Here is a 24,564-nt window from a genome sequence, read left to right on the forward strand (position 1 = left end):
GCAGAAGAAAAGACAATGAATTTTAAAGCTAAGTATTTAACAGCAATTAAGTCTTCAGGATGTCACAGGCTTGCATGAATCTAAATTTAAAACAGCTTTTCTGATTCAAAAAATATGTTGGGAATTTCACATAAATAGTATTACTGTTAAATGCACAATGAACCTGTGTCATTAAAAGCTATTTGTTCTTTAAATGAAAAACCAAACAAGGACTTATTCACTATTCCTCCCTGGAAATACAGTAAAAATAATAATACTAATATAAAAATATCAGTAAATGTATAGTATATGTAATGTATGTAAATAGTATACACTATACAATGTAATAATAAAATTAAATTTCCATTTCTTTCAGGGATTCATTCGGAATTTCATGAGAGACAACTCAAACGTTCTCATGACAATGTGTAGTGGGTTTTTTTAAAAAGGCATCATCTTTGGAGTGTTATCCTTCTGTCTCTGTAGTTGGCTGAAATGTCAGGCTAAGTTCTATTTAGTAATACCTGTGTTTGAGCACATAAACTTAAAGTACCTGAATATTTAAAATAAATCCCAATAGGTCTACTTTGAGGGAACAAAGGGAAATTAGTACTACTTAGAAACTAGAGGTTTATTTATGGCTAACCAGTATTTCTATCTAATAGTTTTTCAGTCTCAAAAACAAACTTACTAAAAAACTGCTATTCACAGACATAGAGACTACATACTCACAGAAACACAAAACAAAAAATAACCTAATGCTTTCTCTCATCTGATTGATGAATTCAATGATAAAAATGAGTTGTTTTTTCCAGGGATTCTAGAAGGTACTTTTCCTATTTATAAGTATTTTTCACCTGAAACATTCTGAACTCACTCTTTCACTTTCAAAGAACTCAAAAATTTCTAATTGAAGACTCAGTGTTTAGTACTTTGTGCCTTTCCAAAGCAGGTTATAATTTTTAGCTATCAAACTTGTTTTTATAGCTTGCTAACTGTGAACCAGATTGCCAAACAAGTTCTGTGTATTCTGCTGTTACAAAAGGGGGGGGGGGTGATTTTCTGCAGATACAAAACTAAAAAAAAAAAAAAAAGACAGAGGTTACACTATACCACTGTAAAAATTAGAGTTATCGCAACTTGAAAATAAGAGATATGTAGGTAATCTAAGAGGTAACTGTTGGGAACTAAAAATGAGCCAAACCCTCCCACCCCCGAAAAAGAAAAAAATTACCAAACTGAAGAGTTCATGCAAATATTTATTTTATTTCTTCATAGACATTTTTCCTAGACCATATTATTGGATAGTTACAAAGGTTTTCCTTTTTTATTTTCTTTCTTCCATCCTCTTTGAGGAATGGCTGCCTTTTCTAAAAACCTGTGTGTATGCACATGTGAACACAATAATTGTAAATACTCATTACTCTCCACTTTCTATTTATTATTCCCTATCATCATTCATTAATTTTATAACCCTTTAAAAATCCCTGGTTACTTTTCCTAGAAGGAGAATAATACTTTGTCAATTCTGCCTAGCAGAATTTTAGAGAGCAAAAATTATAACAAATACAATAGCCCAGGCTATTGAGTAGTTCTTAGGAATGTATTCTCTCCAACTCAAACCAATAAATTTTTTAGATAATGCATTTACACGGAAAAATCCAGCCAACTTCAGTTAAGATTAATATTGTCATTTAGATTTCTCTGTCTTCTACAAATTGCCCATCATATTAAAGTTTATACAATATCCCATTTCCATCCTGAACCCCATCCTACATTTTATTTGTTTTCTTCCAGAATAATATTATAACTAACTCAAGTTAGAAATTATTCCTTATATACTGTTGCAGGCAATAATATGTAATTTCAGAGAAAGCACAAGACACTAGCTTCCTCTCAGTTGCTCCTTCATCATATTCTTTTCTGCTCTCAGTTTTGCACTGTATAATTAAACTTCAAATTGAAAATACTGCATCTATTACCTATGATGTTTCTGTGGACCTCTTACTGTGAATTATGGATCATGAGTGGATCATTAAATCGCATCTACATACTTAGAATAAATGTGATGAGAAGTATAAATCTGGATGTACATATTTATAACTTGGAAGTGTCCAGAGAAGTCATTGTATTTAGGTCTTTGTCAAGAACATTGTAAGATTATTTCCAAATGCACTTAACACATTAGTATCATCAGGCTTAAACTCTATTTTATAGAAAAAAAAACCCCAAAGCATTATTTTATCATTTTAATTACAATTTTTTTTTTACTAATATCCAGTAAAATGCATATGGTGTCTTTCAGTGCTAACATTTAGAAGCCTAAGTGTATCAATTTCCCAAACTCTTTTACAAACCTTAAATTAGATAATTTCTAAATAATTTGATACTAAAATAAAATATTCTATTTAGTAATACTATAAATATTTAATAATATGTAGTTCCCAATGTGCTGAGGGAATGGAAAGAGGGAGGGAAAGGGGAAAAGGGAAGAGTGTGGGGAAGAGAAAGGACAAAAGAAACAGAAGAAGCATCTTTAAAACAGATGTGTTTTAAAGATACCATATAAAATGGGAGCTAAGCATTCTCATTAGTTTTTGACACCTATTGAGAGTGTAAGTGCAGACAGCAGTAGTGTATTAATGGGATCATACTAGACACAGAATTTGCATTTTCCCCACTATTTTTCAAAACATTCAGTTGCCAATTAAAGCTGAGACTCTTTGTGGAGCTTCATTTGCATTGTTTTTTTCCCTATTTTCAGACAAGTGAAAAAATAGCACATGCTTATATTGAGAAAAATCTGTTAAATTATAGAATGATATGTGAAGTAAAAAAACACTGACTATTTGTCACCCTGGTCAAAAAGACTAAAAGCAATATAAATTGTTAAATGCCATGTTAAACATAAATAAAAAATCAAATTAGAATAATGAACAACCAAAAGTTATCAAAATAACTCTTGATCAAAAACAGTAACAAAGTTTATGTGATGTTTTTCATTTTTTCCATGCATTTTCATTTCAACTGTGCTCAGATTAGTAGCCTTTATTAAACACTAAAAGAAGTGGAAATTTTGAGGACAACTCAGTCAACATATACAAAATTCTGAAAGTGTCCCAACTCAACCATTCTATGAGCCTATGATTCCCAATTTGCTTAAATTTAAGGCAACCCATATTTAACTGCTTTCTAAAAATAATATTCAGTAAAATATTTACTGAATAATCAATAATTTAAGAGTGGTTTCTAATATCTTCTCTCGTCATTTTATTTTCCTTGTATCTCTCTTGTCTTTTACGGACAAATGCTTGTCTCAGAATAAATCTAGCCAATGAAATTGACAGAGAAATCAGATCCATTTTTTAAATCTTTACATCTGAGTAGATGTCGGTTTATCTTTGCATATTCCCATACCCACTTCACATATGTTTTCTCATCAGACCTGAATTTGCCATTGAGCTGTCAATTTTAGATTTCCATCTGCTTTAGAAAAAGCTTTACTTGATGCAGTTTCAAATTTTTAATTGTTCTCTGTATAGAGTCACATGCCATTTATTTTATGGACTCAATCAAAATTAGCATAAATGATGACCAAGTTAGGAGCGAAAGAGTCGTGAAAAATTAATAGAAAAAGCCTGGAACTTGGACAGTGGAAAAGAAATATATTATGAGGGAGTTGGACAAAGGCCGTTATGGCATTTGCATTTTGGCTGGACTAGAGAGGAAACAACATTCATAACATTCTCTAGACAGTCTACATAGTCCTTTCCTTTGTAGCAGCAGAGGATGCACCTCCATAGACAAGATTTTCTGAGAAAGTGTGCGGGTAGGAAAGTCTAGATTGGGTCTGCTTACATGAACAAGGACTATTTGAGCTCTACTTCAAAAAGCAACATGAAGGGGCTTGGTGATCTGGTCTCATCTTGCTCTTGAAGATAGTATTTGTGTGGCTTTTGAACAAGGTGGGTTTTTTTTTACCTGCTGTGAAGAAATAAAACAACCTGCCACAGGCAGAAATCCTATTCTCCATCTAGTAACATCTAGTGAAACAGCTTCCTTCTAATGACTGCGATGCATCATAAATTCAAAATAAATTAGTACCCATTAAAACACATTTCATTATTCGTATTACAGATACTGCCTAAGCATCATGCATTTCTGGAGCCACCTTTCCACTAAAGAATTATATTGACATTCTTCAGCAAGAACACATTAAAATAATCCAATGAAATATATCTACTTCTGCAAAGATATACCATGTGTGCCAGTGAGGAGAATATTACTGAGGTTTACTGAGCAAAGTAATATTTTCTTCCTACAGGAGGAACTATGTGTCTTTTAGTAAGTTTTAATACATCTTACTGGAAAGCATTTGGTCAGAACTTTGACTGATCTAGGAAATGTGTGTATGTGAACACCTTGTCAGGTAATTTTTTTATAACATCAGGTGAAATAATCTGGAAGAAATTCCATAATACAAATTTGTTCTTGTCTTAACCCCATTTGCCACTTCAGTTCTGGTTCTCTGAGCATAGGGTCAAGTGCTTTGCACTCAGCTTACTGTTTACATTTGAGTAAGTAAATATTAAGAGCTTCTAAATCACAATGGCAAATGTAACCTTGCACACTCTTTCCACAGGTATAAACTATGGTGCTGTGTAAAAGACAAGAGAATCACTCCCACATATATTATGTGGTGTGCTAGTTGATTTTTAAGGAACAATTATAACAAAAAATTAAAACAAGCATTGCATGAACCAACTTTATGCTTTAACTTCAATTTTATTCCCAAGCTGAAATAAAAATTTCAAACCTCAAAATTTTCAGTTAAATTAAAACTCTTCAAAAAACTCACTCTGAAATATCTCTAGTTTGTTCTGCCATATAAATAAACAAATTAAAAATATAACTGTGTAGCAATACCAGGAACTAATTCTTCCTCTTAGCTCAAAATAATTACAAACATTTTTTCCAGGGTTATTAGGTATTATATTGCATATCATTACCAAACAGTCTTAGGAAACTCGCAACTCTACAGTTTTTTATTTTAGTATATGCCCAAAGTGGTGTTTATTACTGCATATGCAGTCACCACACACACACTGAACCTCTCTCTGAGATGAACTGCCACATCTCATTCTGTGAGGTGTAGTGCTCTGAGTGATTGTTCATGTAAGGGGCATGAGCCCCTTAGAATCATCTCCAGTGCTGACTACGTTCTTTTCCCATGTGAGAATCATACAATTTCAGGTCACTACCTGGAAGTGTTTTGTTACAGGATCTGTTGCTTCAATGAATAATTCTTACAGTCACAGTGCCTGATTCTTGACTTCTCAGAGAACTTTGCAGCACTGGAGCTCTATGGAATGCAATAGATTAAAACTGAAGTTAGGAGATTCATAATTAAGGTCAAATTGTACTGTGTCCTTAGATTTTTGTTTTCTGTTTATGAAGCAGAGATAAGGTTACTAACAAATAAGCCAGGAGTTTTATCCAATGATTACTTCAATAAAGTGAATACCACCAGCTTTGCTCAAATCCTGTAAATCTTCAAAGCCAGTATTCTACGTTTTATTTATATTTTATTTGGGCAAAAATATATGAATCATTTATGGATCATGTCATTTTAAGGTGAATATAAATAAAAATGAGATTTTAATGAATGCTTCTGAAATCACGTAAGTCACTGAAGATACACTGTCAAGAAATCTTGATGTTGCAAATACACCTAAGGATGAACATATTTGCATAAATATATAAACATGTTTATATGTTTACTTTAGGTAGGTGAAAAAAAATTAATTTAACTTTGAACTTTATGAGATCACTAAGGTATTTAAAATGAAGCATTTCTTGCAGGAAAAGCACCAATGCCCATACATGGAATGGAGTCTCAGGCAGTTATTTTAAATGTCTCTGATCAATGAAGATGTTCCTTCTCTCCAGCTTTGAACCCTTACTTTCCTTAATCAAATGTTTCATGGTAACCGTTCTGGAATCTTGGTTTCTTATGGATTGTATAGTTCCTCTAAAGACAGTCTTTAAGTTAAATATTGAGAAGTAAAACCTCCTGCACTTTATTTACTTGCTGCTCTGAAATGACAACTATTCTGAGGAGGCAAGTAATAGCAGACTCATACACTTTATTACGTACACTTAAAGCTTAGCAATGCCACAATATGAAGAGATTAATATTGCAAGTTGGGTTCATGACAATAATTCAAATAATTTAGACCAGCACTGCTCTAGAAGCTTTTCTGAGTGAAATTTTACTTCCAAGGACATAAGATTACTACACCTTTTAGGGAAGGCCAAATAGGACATCTGCTGCCTTCTCTTGTGCCAGTCCAATCTTGAAAGCTGGTGCAGAGTTCTTGGGAAATCCTGCAAATCTGGAAGCAATATATGTGGGACAGAGAAGCTCATCCTTTTAAAAGAACTGAAAATTTCAGTCAGGTGAATTCTGTTCCAGGAAGAGCAAATGATTCCTCCATAGGAGAGCAGTATGAGTAAGGTTTGCAGCATGAAAAAGTTGGTGCTGCCAGCTGATACTGATAAGACAAGTGTTTGGGGATCTTGTTACAAAGAGACTGAACTGTATTTAACTTTTAAATCATTCACAGAACATAAGAAAATATAACAGATCCACAGATTTCTATCAGCTTATAATCAGCTACAGAAGAATGTAAACCTAGCCAGTTATTAGACATTATTATTAGTGCTTTTTTCTTATCTGGTTATGGAAGAAAGGGAATTACAGGTATGAGGAAAGTCATTGCAAAGTAAGAGAAGATTTACAAACTCAAAGGTACTGTTAAAATTATCAGGTATTTTTAATAGCATTAAAACTAATGCAACTGAGCCAGTGTCACTGGAACTTAGGAGAATTATAACCCATTCAATATACAAGATGATTAAAGAAGAAAGTCAAACCTTAACCACAACAAGCTTAAAACCCCTAACAATGGGTGTGTATCTCTAATAATAATGTTCTTAGATTTCAAGATCTCTAGGTAGCAAAATATAATATATTATATAAAATATAATGCAAAATATAATGTAGGGCAATAATCATGTAGAGTGGCATCAACTCAGATTTGTGCAAAATTTGAACTTTACCTCTAGATTCTTTTAGCACTCAAAAGCCAAAGAAGTCTTTATATTTGATGTGTTTCAGATATTTAGCTTCAGAAGGAATGAATTAGAAATTCCCACCTTTATTGACTGACAACAGAAGATGTTTAGACAACTGGTCAGATGTAGGTGCCTATGCTGAGGAAGAGTAAACACATGAACCTGCTCATATTATCTCCAGCTACTATTGCTAAAAAGCTGTAGGAATACCATTACTTTCTTCAAAGTTTTCTATAAGTTAAACCTCTTAATGGTACATGTTTCAAAGCATTACACATAGAAAACCAAATGGGCACACATTCCCATCATCAGTGAGAAACTGTTAAAAGACATGTTTGAACTATATGAGGAAATCAACATCTTTTTTCACAATAGAGTTACTGTTTTAATCCATTCTTTCATTTGGATGTCATGTCAATATCTACTGATATTCCCCAAACAAAAATCAGGTAGAACTGCAATGCAAATACTTAATAGTTTCTTGACAATGAAAAAATACCTGCCAAAATTTGTGGAAAAGAAAGCTAAGATTTTCTTTGGCTTGTATGCACCAACAAAACTTGTATTACCTACTAAAGCTGCATTTGTTTGTATTCTTGGATGTACAGAATCTCAATAGAATTTCACTATTAGATGAAAAGTTTCTGATTCCTAAAAATCTTCATATGGTTTATACATTTAAACACATGTACCATGTGGTCTTTGCAAAACCCTTCAAAATTAGTAAATCAATTTAAAGAGTATCTAATATAATAATAAAAAACATTCTAAGCCATCACTTTTTTATTTCTGCTGTTCCTCTGGCATCACCATAAACTTGTCACTAAGTCTCTGGCACACTCACCTCTGCTAATGACTGCAGAACTACATATCTTTATGAATCACAGTACGTCTCAGCTGTTGCCATTTGATACTGGCTTAGAATATCTTCTAAACATATCAGTACAACTCTGTTTTCCTTGAACATACTCTCCAAAATAAACAAGGGAATAGTTCTTAGACATTCCAAAACAATGGACCAGTAGAATTCTATAATAAGTTCTTTTTAAAGTGCTGGGTTTATTCTTTCATTTGAACTGCTGGGTGACTACAATGGTATACACAGACTTTTCCTTCCCCACAGTTCTTCTCTGGTATCTGCATAAATGTCTCATGATTCCCAGTTGCTCTAGACCATTGTTTCCTTAACTTTGAATTACCCAACAGTCATCACGAACACAGCCATTGTATGCTGCACTGAAAAACCATATGGGAACTAATCCAACATTTGCAGTACTCACAAAATAAGCACTCTTTCCCCAAAGTTTTACAAGCTCAATGAACACATCAAAGACCTCAGTTTGTCCCTTGATACCTTTCTTAAACAAACCCAAAGTTTAAGCCCCTTAGAAAATTATGCATGTTATTTATTATTGTTAGACTTTGACCTATTAATTGCAACTAGTGGAAATCAAAAAAGCATAATTTTTGCAGATAAAAAAGCTGTCAATATTGATTTACTTATTGAAATCCCTGTCTATAAAAGCAATTAAGATCAAGACAAATACAAAGTCTTACAAAGGGAAAGAGTTATTAATTAATGTTCATTATGTAATCCACATTGCCTACTTGTATGTAAATGAGACCCGTTTTAGTAAAAGGCTCAAGTTAATTAAATTTAAGTTACCACAAATATTTCTATAGAATCATGGAATTATTAAGTTTGGAAAAGACCTCTAAGACCATCAAGCATAATCATTAACCCAGCAATGCTCACCTCTAAAGCATGGCCCAGGCGATCGTATGTATGAAACCATGACCAAAACCCTATGGCTGGAACATCAAAAGAGGTTCATAGAAACACAGTGGGAACTCTCTATCATGCAATGTCTTTCTGACAATTACTCGAAATTAACACAAGCATACAATAAATGACAAAATACTCCCTATTTCTCTCAGTGGAAGCATGTCCTTAGCTTTGAGTCTGGCTTCTTAAGTGTATCCAGATCTTAGCAAAACCCTTTTTTTCATGAAATCTTGACAAAATTCGATCCCCAAAAGGCACTGAATATTTAGCAACTAGATCTTATCTGTTCAACAAAATGTAACAAGTTGCAAAGCAAAAAACCATCTTGTTCCTGTACCTAAGGCAACAAACCTGTTTGAAAAGAAAATGTATAAAACCATTACGGTTTTGGGTTTTTTCACCTTTCTTCCCTTGACCATTTTAGAGTGTTTTCTAAACCTTTAGGAAGGCATCTCTGTTTAAAACATGCATTGCTTCTGCAGAACACTATCCTACAACATCCAGTTTTACTAAAACTCAAAGCCTTCCAAAGAATACAAGACTTGGCTGTATTACCCTTCACAGGCTTTAGCATTCAGGTCTTGTTTTTTAAGAACTGAACTAATGTATATTTATAATATTTTGTTACTCTTATCTCCATTTGCTAGTAAGAGTCAAAATGCTCTGCTCTTGTGAAACCTCATTATGGCTCCTTTTCCTTTATCTGTGAGTCTCAAATTAATTTGACATAAATGTTTTTCATATATCTCAGGCTAAATGTGATATATTCCCTTATGCCCATGAGGAACTCAGAAAGTTAGTAAGTTCTGCTTTCAAGGGCACTCTAAATGAGGTTATTAAAATGCAACACTTTGCATATTCTGATGGGGAAAAACACTTGCCCCTGACAACAAAGGAGATAGGTCAATTCAAGAAAGCTTCTCAATCTCCATATAGATGGCCACTGAATTCCTTGTGCCAGTATTTGTAAAACCAAAATTAAAAAATGTTATCAGGGAGGAAGAAAAGTGTAGGAACTCAGGTCCTGCCCAAAAGTAAAAATCCATAACCATCTGTTGTTTGTGTTACATGGATTTCACAACTGTCATCTCCACTGTGCATGCCATTTCATCTTCACAGCAATATCACCAAAACACCCACTGAGATAAAATCACAAATATTTTGAACATACCATATGATACGTTATTTTCCAAATTAATATTAGACAAAGTCAAAATGAGGACTTGTCTGTGGGTTAATTTTGTGCTGTCACATGAAAAATCCTTCAAGGGTTTGCTACTGTTTGGAAACACGTAACTTCAGACTTGAATAACTTACGCAATACTGAAGAGAAAGGAAGATATTAAGTGCTACATTTTTTAAGAATAAGTGTGTTTTGAAAAATTATAATGGCCACTCCATACACTTATATAGCATCTTTCTTCAAAAGCAGTCTAAAGATGCATTTTCAACTATTTACTCAGAAACATTATCCAGAATTTAAATGAAACTTTTATGTCTTCTGAACTTCAGACCAGCAAGACTGCCCCACATTTCACAGCTGGGTATGGCTTGAAGGATTTATCAGCTCTCAAGCCAATCTTCATAACCCAATGTTACACCCAAAAAGTTCTTTTAGAGAAAAAAACAAAAAAAAACAAAAGAAAGAAAAAACGCAAACTGAAACTGTACTTGGAAAAATGACAGAAAAACAGTTAAGGACCAGCGAGTGAACAAACTGCTTTTTCCCTGAGGAAATCTAAAACTCAAGGTCAGCTCTGTCTAAAATCACCAGACCTGTCACATGGCTTTCATAGCTGCCACTATGGCTCCTATCAAACCCACACTGAAACCAATGAAAACATTTTTACTGGAAACAGATTGAGCTCTGATAAGAAGTTCCTTAATCACCTTTGGCTGATAACATTGCACAAAGTGAAAGGTAAAGTTCTGAAAAAGAAGAATGAACTAAAAGAACTTGAGGTGAAAAGTATTTGACCTTTTTCTTTAATTCCTTAATTTCTCTGCATGTTGGAGCAGAAATATGACTCTGTAAGTCTATGGATACATACATATTTAATACACATAAGAATACATACATGCACATGCATTTTATATACATATCTGTTCATACACATACAGGAACGCAGATTGTGCTGTCAGGATAACTCAACTAATTCCGTTTTATACCAGCTTCTGTCCTCCAGTAACAAAAGTCTGGTGGTCCCAATCTCAGTCCCTTGGGTGTAGGAATCCATCACAAACCCATCACTCTTAATTTAATGCAATTGACAGTCTCTGTTCACGAGAGGCAGAAGAAGGAGTTACCATGGAGACTGAAGGACTGCTCTTCTCCAGAGGATGCTTTTATCAAGCATGGCCTAAACAGTAGAGGCTGTGCAATACTTGTAATCCTAATCACATCACTGGATCTTGCTTTTTGGCATGCCTTTTTAGTAAACTCTAACAAACACCAAAAGGTTGGGGGGTGGGGGAAGAAGGAAGAGAGAACTTAAGAAAACAAACAAACCAACCCCCTAAAACATAACAGAAAACAGTATGAAACTGCATATTGTGCCAGATTGAGAGAGAATACTAGTTTCATATTGATTTGATTTATCAGACTTGTCACCTCTGCCTGGTGCTTTTCTAACAGGGTGAATGCTGTGCTTGACCTATTTGCTGGAATTAACCAGGACTGCAAGAGACCATATGGATTGCCAGATGGTCCGCTATAATTTAATGCCATTTATTCTAAGTATGAAGTAAGTGATAAATATAATTAACATTCTTTTAGCTCCTTACTGGAGCTTTTTTCTGAGGCATTGAAAGGTAAGTTAATACCTTGTTGCTGAAACACAGATGCCAGCTAATTACTGCAAGAGGCTGCAGCCTCCAAAGCAAAAAGTGTCTGCACAGAGTCTAACTTATTCACTGTCCCCACTGAGATGATTAATAAGTTGAATGCTAAGCTGTAATGAGGATGACAGATCTTAGATGTTTTCGATTTACCTTCATTAGTAGCATGATGAACAGTGTTCATCGCAGGTGCACGTATCACACTTCATAGTAAACAAACACACCTTGTACTTGTGGCCTGAACATGTATTTCACGTTACAGCACATCAAATGTGAAGGAAGAATCAAACCACCTTCAGACAGTAAAAACAATGAAGTGATTTCCTTCAGAAATGTTTTTCCGGATTGCTATTTCATATTCTGCCAGTGATTGTCTAAATGGCCTAGTTTTTCGGAAGTGGTCCTAGAGAAGCTTTGGCTTCAAAGAGTGTTTATATCAGGCAGGGTCGTCATTCTCAGCATTTTAAAACCACGAGCCTGTAATAAGATATCCAAACAATGCTGCTTACTGTTCCTGTGCTGATAATCTTTGTAGAAAATGGGGTAGGTATTAGCAGAATGAATAGCAAACAATTTTGTAGTTTTTAATGTCAATATACAAGTGCAGTTAGTAACTGGTAATCAGAACAGTCACAGAAGTATTAGAGAAAAGGCAGAAATACGGAATCTTTTGTATTTAATAGGAAAAGTTGTGCACATTGAACCTCACAGATAAAAATGACCACAGCGAAATGCCCTGAGATTTACATGTGCACTGTTAATAAAACCTGGGTGAACTTTGACCTGACAGAAATGTCATAAATGAAATGCTATGCAGACAACACAACATAGCAACACCTGCACTACAGAGCAAACACAGTTACAGAGGCTTCCACAGTTACACAGGTACACTCCACAGTACAAGTGCTGATGCACCCTTAAGAAAGTGCTACTTTAGGGAAGAAATTGAATGTGATGAAACATACCCTCTTTCACTCCACTCTTGATTACTTCAAGTTATTTCTTCACCTGGTGAATTTTGGTGAATTCACTTGACTATTGTTGCCAGTCCTATAAAATCCTTTACATTTCTCCACCAGCATGTGAGTAACTTACAATTTTCTATTAGTATATGAATAAAAATAGTATCAAAAAATCTGAATAGCCTACTTCCATTGATATTGATACCATTTGTCAAGACATCTTCATAAGGTCTCTGTGATTGACAGAATTTGAAAAAAGATCCATTTTTCCATCCCATCAACTGAGGTGCAAAAGCTAATACTATATGATTGTACTCAGATGGGGAAAAAGAGGTAGTTGGAGAAAGCAATCCAGATAGCCTGATCCTCTTTGTAGGCATGCTCCTTACTTCCCTGACTGCTACGTAAGGTAGGGCCATTCATGTGTCAGAGCTTAGGGGACTGTAATAAGAGATAAAAAACCTACCATGCTGGAAATGAGACTTCATTCACACTTCAATAGATCATTTGTTGGATCTGACAAAACTGTACCTTACTATTACATAGATACTACTTCTGAAAAATACTGGAGTGACACTCTTCAGTGATTAAAGAGTTTCAGTATCAGTATGCTATCAGCACAATGTCTTCAGTCTCTATACATTCACACATATGTACATATACATAAACAGACATTTGTAAATGTATGCATTTAATTGCTCCATCAGTGCAAATAGTCAGTTGCTCCAGGTGGTGACCTCTTAACATTAAAAGAAAGGGTAATACCAGATATGTTGCCTGAATTCACACCTTTGAACTGTCTAAGTGTTTTGCCTAAGCAGCAGCTAGCTCTCACTAACAGTTAAAGGAGAAAAAAATTCTGAAGAAATGAAGAAACCATGCAGAATTTAACAAGTTAGTCTTTGGGGTTGATAGACACAAAGCCTGTCAAAGCAGATTTGACACTTAGCTCTTAAACATAGCTTTATACTTTAAAATCCTTTTACAACTGTCTTGTTTTTATTTGCTTGCTTACAAGAAAAAAGGTATCAGAGAATTTATGTTCACTCTTCAGTCTCAAGAATAAGATTGTCTGCATCTTAGCTGTCATACAGATGGCATGTTTGAAACATCACTTTTAGGACAAATAAGGACCAGATATAAACCCCCTGTCTACAGAGGAATACCTGTGTCTCATGAATGAACCCTCACTGCTGTAATAATTTTCTGTGATTAAGCTTCATCATTCGATGTACTGAGAAATCTCACCAAGGCAATGGAAACTGACCAAATTTACCCCTAGACCCAGCAGAAATTATTTGGGCATTGATTTGTTAGGAAATTATACTCTCAAAAAATTGTGAATTTAGGGAAAGATTGCAAAATCTTTTTTTATCGAAATCACCTAAATGTTAGGTAGAGGAACAAAGAAAAGGCCCTAAGGGGAATAAATGCTTTAAGACCATATGAAAAAAAACAACCAAGCAAAGCTATTTACTGATTTCAGGAATGTCTTACCTCCTGCATACATGACAGCCAACATTATCGATGATATCCAAGCTATCTCACTATATGATGTGTGGAAGATCTCTTGTATTTCTTTGAAGAACACTGTGATGGCTTTGGGGAAGGCATAGGAAAATCCAATGGAGATAAAAGCCCCGAAGACCACAACCCATCCCCAGCCTCCATCAGGAGGTGGGTAATCTGGTGCTCCTGTTGCAGGTGGCATTTTTGGTCTCTGTCTCTTCTCCAACTAGACTGAAACACAAGGAAAGAAACAGATTGTCAATTTTCTTGTTCCTTTCTTCCATATCAAACTCCATTATTCAATAGTCATCTGCAAGGAACATAAAAAACACTTGGAGGAAAGATCAATCTCCAGCCTTCATGGGACCACAGAACTGTGGTTTTTAGAAGCAAAAGCTGTTCTGCAAAAACACTTGTGGCAAGAATGTTTCCAATAGCCTAGTAAATATGTGGCAAATGTTAAAAATCACTCATCTCAGTCACTGAAGTTGCATTTGCAATTAGTTACTTACTGCAAAGTGACTAGTTTATGTGGATTAAATTATGCAGCTCTACCATCTACAATATGGAGAAGAAACAATGAGAAAAAGTTACACCTAAATTATACCTAAACACTATAAAGAAGTGTTAATGAGATTTATTGGTACTGCAGCAAAATTATCATCAACAACAGAGAGGAACAAATTGCGAACATCTGAAAAGCAGAGATCTAAGCAGGGATTTAAAATTCCCTGTGTATCCATAAAATAAATACACAATATCAAAATTCCATATTTTACTCTTAGATTTTGATATTTTGATGCTGATATTACTTGCAGGAACAAGGTGGAACTTGATGGTACTAATTTTGCTGTTTCCACATATTAGAAGACAACAGGAAGCTTTCCATAGCTCTTCTATAATTTAGAATTGATCATAAGAGCTGCCACCACAACAATACCTTACAGAGGTTCTAAGAGGTATAGCCAACACATCGGGCAGCTCAAATCCACACAAAACTTCTAAGGACTGAGATAAATTCCATATTGCTAGTATCTTCCTGATATCTAAAACCTTACTTTTTTTACATTCTGCATTACCTTTTTTAGAAATTATGTAGCAGTGAAAATCCATTTTGTATTTCTGAGATTTTTTCCACTAACAAATCTCTTTATTATTAAACACTGAACTGGAGTCCACTGTGGTTTTTTCTGTGAAATCCAGCCTACACATACAGTATGAACTGCAAATTCTTCTTTCCTCCCTGTTTCTTTCTTGGGTATTTAGGCAACTTATAACTCTTGATTGGTCTCCTGCCATACTAGTTTTGAAAACTGTGGATGATAACAGTGAGTAGGTTGCTGTTATGCTTATTACCAGCAAGCCTCTACACGATTTCTTCTGTGCCACTTACAGCACATTCCAATTTCTCACAGTAAACTGCATTAGCAGTGGGAGTGAGATGATTACCTTAACAAAAACTAAAAAAAACCAACTGTGTCAGCTTATACTTACCTCTTGGGATAGTGCCTGGAGTACTTTTAGGGTAAATGCCATGTAGCAGTGCATGCAATATATGGCACAAAACAAGCAAAATATTGTTTTTAAGATTACCTATTACTAGGCTAGCCCTGTGACTGAAACCCAGCATACTTTTGATTGTCCAGTTCACTGAACTGACTGTAGACATCAGCTGCCATCTCATGTAGCTGCCACACCTCTGGGGGAAGCTAAATCAATGACTAAAACATCTGGCTTTTAGGTAAAATTTTAAAAGCCCAGGTAGTTTGGCTTCTCTACCATATAGCTGAGATTTCCTACTGGCAGCAATAGGTATCTATTGCTCTGTACACAGAGCATATATATCTTTTTCTATGCATGTCCAGAAAGAACCTCTGGTATGTACTTTGTTTCTGCTTATCCCAGTCTCAGTTTAATGTTAGTTCACTGAGAAAACTCAGAGAGAAAAACCTGGGCCTGCCACTAGAACAAGTTGGACAAACAGAAACAATTCTGGTTGCTGAGACTTAACTTTCTCAACACTGTTAAGTACTACTTTCTTTTTGCTAATAAAGATCCATTAGAAGGAAAAGTATCTCAGTAAGCCCACTATAACTTAGAGCACAAAAAAAAAAAAAATATCAACTGCAGGTTCAAGAGCATAAAATCTCAAATTTGCCATAAAAAGCAGAATTGTATTTCTGTGAGTTAAGTGGAAGTAAAGAATGAGAGTTTGCTGTCTATCCCAGAAAAGCTGTTGTTCTGCTCATCTGAGAAAACTTTTGGTTGTTTCATGAAAAAAGGTTAACTATTGTTTTCTTACACTTCAAAGGCTTGAACATATTTGTTTTCATATTTAATATTCACATGACAACACTTCTATCGCTATTATAAATTTTTGTAATGGCAAAAAACATCAACACATTGCTCTTCATAAAAATGGAAGGGGCTTATCAATTTAGTGAGGAAGCACTCCTTTTCCTAAAAATAATATAAAAGCACTTTGAAAAATCACAGCCACCACATTGGTTAAAAAAATGCTGAAGGTTCCTGAATGTCACTAATAGTTTGGAGAGATCCCACTATATCCACCCTTTTAGGGTAGAAGAACAGGCTCTGAGGGTTTAGTGCTTTCCTCCCTTTAAAAGCTTCACAGTAAATTACAGGAGCATTAAGGAGTCAAGCAAAGGGGCATTGGCTGCTCCTGTGCCTTAGCCTAGAGGCAAATTGGTGCAAAGGCCACTGCATGGTCCTGTCTGCCAACCTGCAGTGGGCATAATGTAATGCTGTCACAAAGAAGAGCCTGGATCACAGTATCTCACACCTCCAGTTTACTCCATGAAGTAGAGCTAAGAATAGCTTCCCTGATATTCCTGTATGATCATCATGGCCAATATTAGCTCCAGTCAATAAAAGGTGAAGAGGAAAAAAATAACAAATATATGCTTGTGAAAATAAGTGCTCATTTTCTCACAAACATTAAATCCAACATCTCAAATATTCCATACATGCTCAGGACCTAAAGCAGTATTCTCCTGTAAAATCTGCACTTAATGTCCTGCCGCAATCCCTGAAACTGAATCCCTCCTAAAGAAATCTAACCCATTAATATACCCAGCTCTAACCTAAGCCTAACTGGTAAGATTTGAGTAATATAGGTAGTATTATGACAAGTGCAAAATCCATCAGCAACCAAAAACCCCCAGGATTTTACATTAGTAGACACAAATGTTGATAAAGGAAGAAGCAAAAGATGAAGGAATGAAGCAGTAATAATCAAAATGTCTTTTCAGAACTCTTATAGGTTATGGGCTGTGAAAAATAAAAAGAAATATGGTAGAAATCATAAAAACAAGTATGTGTGATGATGTTCACATGAAGGACACAGTACCAGAACAAAATAAGAAAAAAAGAAACAGCACTTGAGTAAATAAAGAGCACCACCAGTGTTTTTAGTCAGTCATATGAATTCCATCATGTGCTTAAGGCTAGCAAGAAAGCACTGCCCGTACCTATGCCTTTATAGGCAAGCAGTGGGCGAGGAACACTGCCTGAAGCAGGAGGGGAATAGTGACTGGAGTGGGTCCTGAGTGAAGCCATCAATCTCACTTCTCACTGTCAAACACACAGAGATTCCTCAGCCTTTACATACCCTGAGTCAGATGTGCACAAGGATTTTCTCCTAAATTCTTTCTACTTCCCCTATATAAATCCCATTTATGTAAGCAGTGAACAAGAACACAGTTTACTGTAATAGGAGCTCCATGTATCTGCTACCAAATAATAGGAAAGAAACAAGAGGAGGACACTTTTATAACATCTAATATGCAACATTTTTATTGCAGTTTTCATCACATTTGAACTTAACTAGGCATATGAGAACTAGTGAATAAAAGAGAGAAAGAAAAAAAAGGAAGGGGGAGGAAGAGAAAAAGGATAGATGTGAAAGGAAAGAAAAAAGGGAGAAAGAAAAAAGGAGAACAAGTAGCAAGCAAGCAAAAAGTCAAACTAAGAGCAAATGCTACAAACAAATAATGTATGTTGATACCATGCATTGTAGACTTCAGTCAGTTATAATCAACCTGTTCAAAGTGCTCATATGCCCACCAATGCTTCATTAATACTCTGCAGTTGCCAGCTGCCAGAAAGCTATCAATACAACAGCTTGTCAAAGACCCTTCTGAGAAGGGTTTATATTGTTCTCTTGTTTACTAGGACTCTGATTTTACTGGGAGTTTTAGTTTTGTCTTTCTGCAAAGTTAGAGTAACTGTTTGTTTTCCTGCTTGCATTTTGTCTGCCCTGTCCTCAATGTGCCCCATCACCACTTGACTCAGCAGTCACATGTCCCAGAGTATAAGAACTGGCATGTGAAAAATCTGTCCCCAGCTGCTGTTAGGATAGTAGAAATACTTCGCACTTGTGTACTGCCCTCCAGTTCCAGACAGTAAGCCAAGAATTGTGAAAAACTTTGCAAACTTGAGCAAAATCAGTCTTATAACATCCCTGAGAGGTGACTGAGAAATACAATCCACTTTTAGACATGGGAAACAAATGTGATAACAGACTGAGTGACCTAAGTCTCTTGTCCTAAGATCAGTGTCAGAGCTGGCATACAGACCAATGTCCAAATAAAACATGAGTTATGATTGAGATTTTTAAATATGTGTGTATTTTAGAATCTCATTAAGTAGCCAATGCAGATTATTTGTACTGCTTAATACTAGAGCTAGGAACTCAGGTGGGGTACAATGTTTGTTTTATAGGTTTGAATAGTCTGCTGCTCTAACTTACTCATAACACGTGTTAATGACACTGCTGTATTTGAAGTAAATTACTTTGTAGTAGCATTAGAACATAATCAGTTAAATAAGAATTATACCCTTATCAAAGATCCTTGCTTAAATGCTGTAAGTTTTTCAATTTTCATTTACCCCTCTTTAATGAGTTCTAAGCAGGATGGCAGAATAGCAGGTACCATCTCATCAAATGGTATTGCCTCACCAACTTCTATAAGTTATTGTCATAATCCTGGGAATAATTTTGAGCCTTTGAAGAAAAACATATCTTGTTAGTTTTGTGAGAAGGCTTTTCTCCTACTTGCTATTTTTTTTTTTTTTTTTTTTTTTTTTTTTTTTTTTTTTTTTTTTTTTTTTTCTCGAGAAAGGGAACATGTGCAAAGACTGCAAGGTAGCAACAGAGTCTGTTCTCTGCTTTTAGTTCTAACTACTCAGATCTGGATGCAAAGTAGCTCCTAAGGAGCTCTGGTTCCCAGCTTTAAAGAACAGGCTAATTATTCTGTAATGGGAAATCAGTCTCCATTTTGTCTGTGTTCAGAGACTAAGTGATAAATAAAACCCAGATAGATGAAAGATGCACTCAGAGTCGGAATTCACTGCCTTTTTTCCACTAGGGTTTAATCTTTAGGACAAATACGCCCTGTGTGAGACCAAGACTACTAAAAATGTGCCCAGGCTAGAAAGCATTTCAGAAAGATGTTGGGTTTTGTAAAGTTTCTCCTACAGACTTGAATCTAAGGGTCATGTCTGTAAATGCTTTCCAGACTTCTATGTGACAATAAAATAACTTACATATAATATATTACATTAAATTGTATTTATAGGGCTAACATTAGAGTTTGCTACTCTTGCTAAAAGTCTAAGCAAAAATAATCCCAAAATCACCATTGTTACTTAAATACTATTTCACTTCTTTCTTAAAAATACATCCACAGGTATTTTAAGTCTAAATCACTAGCTTATTGAGAAACAAAACATTTTGTTTTTTCTTGAAGAGCAGATGAAGGAACTAGTCATAAGTATTTGTATCTATGAAACAAATACGTAATAATTTGCAGTACAGAATCAGTATTGTGGCGTACTTGTCATCCCATTGAAGCAGTAACAAAACAAGTGCTTGAAGCAGTGTGGGAATATGAGAGCCCCTCCCACATCCAAGGCAGACATATGCAAATAATTGTTCCAGCTGTCTAGGAGGTTGGCAGAGTCAGGCTCCATGGAGGGAAGCAGAAAAGAGGGAAAAGGCTCATGCTGTAAGATAAAATTAAATGAGAAATCCCCATAACTTTCTTTCTTCTTAGGGTCTAGTATTTCAATGGACTGATTCTTAGAACAGCCTCAACTGGGCAGATAACTGGATGTTACAGCAAAAACTCTTTGCTAAGCTATACTATGATAATTGCAGATCTGAACTCCTGATGGCTGTGGGAATATTCACAGAATCAGAGAATGGGCTGAGTTGGAAAGGACCCACAAAGATCATCAAGTCCAACTCTTACCTCTGCACAGGACACCCCAAGAGTCACACCATGCACCTGAGATTTTTGTGCAAATACTTCTTGAACTCTGCCATGTTGGTGCTGTGACTACTTCCCCGGGGAGCCTGTTCCAGTGCCCAACCACCCTCTGGGTGAAGAACCATTTTCTAATATTCAACCTAAAGTTCCCCTGACACAACTTCAGGGCCTTCCCCCTGTCTGTCACTGGTCGCCACAGAGAAGAGATCAGTGTCTGCCCCTCCTTTTCCTCAAGAGGAAGTTGTAGAGCACAAAGGTCTCCCCTCAGCCTTGTCTTCTCCAGGCTGAATAGACCAGGTGACCTCAGCCACTCCTCATACATCATCCCCTCAAGGCCCTTCACCATCTTTGTTACCCTCCTCTGGATACGCTCTAATAGTTTAATGTCTTTTTTATATTGTGGTGACCAAAGCTGCACACAATAATCAAGCTGAGGCCACACCAGTGCAGAGTGCATTTGAAGGTCAAATTCAGTTTGACCAAGAATAAAGGCACACCATGGAATTCCTTTCTCCCTCTTAGAAGACTCAAAATAGGATTACTGACACAGAAGTGAGTCCTGAAAGATACTGCCCTATAAAAAGCAAACACATATAAATTATGCTGTTAGTGTAATTAAATTCCATTTGCACTATGGCCAAAAGTTATTACTAGGTCAGTAACAAAAGTGAGGTTTTTACAGTGCTGGAGCCTCCATCTGAGAAAATCATATCGTAAATATATTGAAGTTATTAAATCATTGAAATCAGATTGGGAGCATTGCTAAGTCAGTAGTAAGATGACTAACATAATCTGTCAAAACTAATAGTAATGCAGTACTTATAATTCATTTGATTTTTGTTGCTGGGTTTTGTTTTTTATTTGTTTTTTATTTTAAACTTCATATGTTGTACTACCACATTCTCCTGGGAATCCATTATCTGTATTCACAGTCATAGTCATGAGTAGGATTTCCATTCATCATGTCTTCTGTTCTTACCTTTTTTTACTGTTTTTAAGGGAAACCTATATGACTGGCTTACTCTAGATGACTAAACACCTACATGAATAGAGTTAGGTGAAATGAATTCCAACCAAAGTGATTGCAATTCTGTTTTAATTACTTAGAAAAGACAGTCAATAGAATATCTAACCTAAAGAGGTTGTCACTCTGCCCAAATTGAAGTGCACTGAAATGAACTGTTGATGACTAAATTGAAAATGCCAGTGATTCAGTCTGAAGAATTAATCAGATTTAACAATAATTTGACTGAAGTTGATGAAAAATTCTGCAGACCTGAAAAAAACCCACCAAATGAATAAACTTTTCAAAAAAACCCAACCCAAAACTTTCTTCTGCCATTAAAGAACTAGTTTTATTTAATAAGCTCAGCTAAACCCTTTAAAAGTCAGTCCTAGCTCCCTACACTGCAAGACTATTGATAAACTTAATAATTAATTTCTAACTCACATCATCTCCTAAATTCTAACACTACTCCCTCATATTTAAGTATGGTGGTTACCAGCTTGACAGCTTACAAATGCTTGATATTTTAACTCTTTTTAGACCAATATTGAACAATATTGGTAACATTAGCCTTTCAGCTACATCAGCACACTCATCTTCTCTAAAACTCACATTGAATAAATGTTTTAAAAAGAAGACTTGCCAGAATAACAGAAGTCATGTAAATCTGGAGCTGTTTGTTTGATATGTATTTGAAGAATTCTGATGTTTGGAAGTGGGGAACTATAGATTCATGCAATTGTAGTATCTTATAAATGGAAGAACTAAGGTTTTAAGTCAGTGTTAATGGAGTTATCTGCACAGCTGTTGAACATTGCTTGAAAAATAAATAGAATAATCTTTTGAAAGCAGCAGATTTTCCATTATCAATAATAACAGATATTCAATTTAATACCATTCTTTCAATACTAAACTGTAGGAAAAAATATGCAGGAAATATTACGGGAAAAGCTAGCCTATTCTTAGGCTGCACCACTAATTAATATTTTCAAAATCTAAATTTGTATCTTTTTACATAAACATTATTTGGAAGTGGCAATATTTAATTCATTTATTGCTGAAGATAATATTCACATACATCTATGAGCTGAAGATCTGACATTAGGAAGATGCAATAGATTCCAATTGAAATTCTGCTGATATTAATTTTTGTAAACTTTATGAAAGTTACTGTTGGCTCTTGAGATCAGAATCCAACTGTCTTGGCTATCTTCTCTGCTCCAGTATTATGGCCCAGTGTATTTTTTGTATATGTCCTACCACTCATTTAAATCCCAGCCCAAAAGAATCATCTCTCACATACTGGGAAAATATTTTTCTTCTATCCTTGTGCAACACATGACTCTCATGGGTGGAAATAGTTACTAATGTTTAAGTCTCAGTGACAAGTACTCAGATTATGTAATAGGAAGTAAACTGATCTGGATTCTGTTCCTAAGAGCATATGACAGGGAATATATAGCAGGCCAAGGCTGGAAAACAACTCCAGAACTCCAGACTGCAGAAGTTTATACAGGGTTCACATTTCATTTATTCCTGCCAATGTGGAAATTGTTACTAGTTTAAGATTTTTTTCTCTATTACTAATAAAATGGACAAACTTTGGAATGCTTCTGATGACATAGTCTTTTAGAAGTGTGAACTGGGAAAGCTAATGAATTATAAACCACCTTTTAGCAAAGCTACAGTTATACTACATACTTTATAGAGAAAGAAGTAAATAAGGCAGGAAGGAAAAGGGCAGAACTACCAAATGAGGAAAAGACATTTAAAAGAAATTACTTGGGGTCCACTGCATGTTGAAAAAAACAGGAAAACTTAGGCAATTCTGCATATCCAGTATGAAAACCTCCCTAGAACTTAGGTAGTACATAAGAAGCCATTTAATTAATATAGATTTTAAAAGTTATAGAGAGTAGAGAAGTAAGACTGTGAGAGAGTAGAGGAAGTAAGCCACCTATTTGTCTGAAATAAAACGAAAGAGAGAAAGAGAGAAAGAGAGAGAGAAAGGGAGAGAGAAAGGGAGAGAGAAAGGGAGAGAGAAAGGGAGAAAGAAAGGGAGAAAGAAAGGGAGAAAGAAAGGGAGAAAGAAAGGGAGAAAGAGAGAGAGAAAGAGAGAGAGAGAGAGAGAGAGAGAGAGAGAAAGAAAGAAAGAAAGAAAGAAAGAAAGAAAGAAAGAAAGAAAGAAAGAAAGAAAGAAAGAAAGAAAGAAAGAAAGAAAGAAAGAAAGAAAGAAAGAAAGAAAGAAAGAAAGAAAGAAAGAAAGAAAGAAAGAAAGAAAGAAAGAAAGAAAGAAAGAAAGAAAGAAAGAAAGAAAGAAAGAAAGAAAGAAAGAAAGAAAGAAAGAAAGAAAGAAAGAAAGAAAGAAAGAAAGAAAGAAAGATTTTTTCCCACTTATGGAATTTAGAAGAGATGATTTTTTAATGCATTAAAAAAAAAAAAAAAGCAGTTTTAGAACTAAATCAATGTGACTTTGCAAAACAAAGTGGAAGAATTACAGAATGTCAACATTATTCTCACAGAGACATCTAACCAAAGTTTTTTTTCAAATCAGAGGCACTAATTTTCGTTAATTTTCATCTCATGACCAGTGGTAGCCATGGCTCTGAAAAAGCAAAATGTGACATCAAGTTCTGCTCCCCTCTCCAACAGTTTCCAGTTCTTGGCAAACACATAATCACACAGTATAATGTCAGGTATACTAACATGGTGCTTATGCTTGGGACCAACCAGGGACCATCCCTGCAGATGCACTTGCCATTTATTAAGTGCAGAAATCAGATGCTAATTGCACCTTGAGGACTGCACAGGGGAATTTAACTTCTCTAACCACCTATCATTAAAGTAAACAGCTATGTCCAGCCCACTCAACTTTCTGTCTTTCTTATGCTGATATTTATGCTGATAAGAGATCATAAAAGAAAGTCGTCTATTCCTATTTAATAACCCACAACTTTGAGCAAACAGCTAAACAAATGGAGAGGCATACATTCATATGGAATAGTGTTGTACTTACTACACACTTGTTATCTCTTGATGACTAAACATGGCTAG

At 35.2% G+C, this 24,564-nt stretch overlaps 1 protein-coding gene across 1 annotated transcript in view; it reads right to left on the bottom strand.

Annotated features, from left to right (window-relative positions):
• Positions 1-24,564, bottom strand: part of SLC16A7 (solute carrier family 16 member 7) — an 81,036-nt gene that overhangs the window by 19,650 nt on the left and 36,822 nt on the right. Inside the window, exon 2 of the mRNA XM_053977552.1 lies at positions 14,200-14,442. Within this exon, the coding sequence (XP_053833527.1) occupies positions 14,200-14,413 (214 nt within the window). The 5' untranslated portion in view covers positions 14,414-14,442. The remainder of the gene's footprint in view (positions 1-14,199; positions 14,443-24,564) is intronic.

This window comes from Vidua macroura, chromosome 5, assembly GCF_024509145.1.
Source record: "Vidua macroura isolate BioBank_ID:100142 chromosome 5, ASM2450914v1, whole genome shotgun sequence".
Taxonomy (NCBI): domain Eukaryota; kingdom Metazoa; phylum Chordata; class Aves; order Passeriformes; family Viduidae; genus Vidua; species Vidua macroura.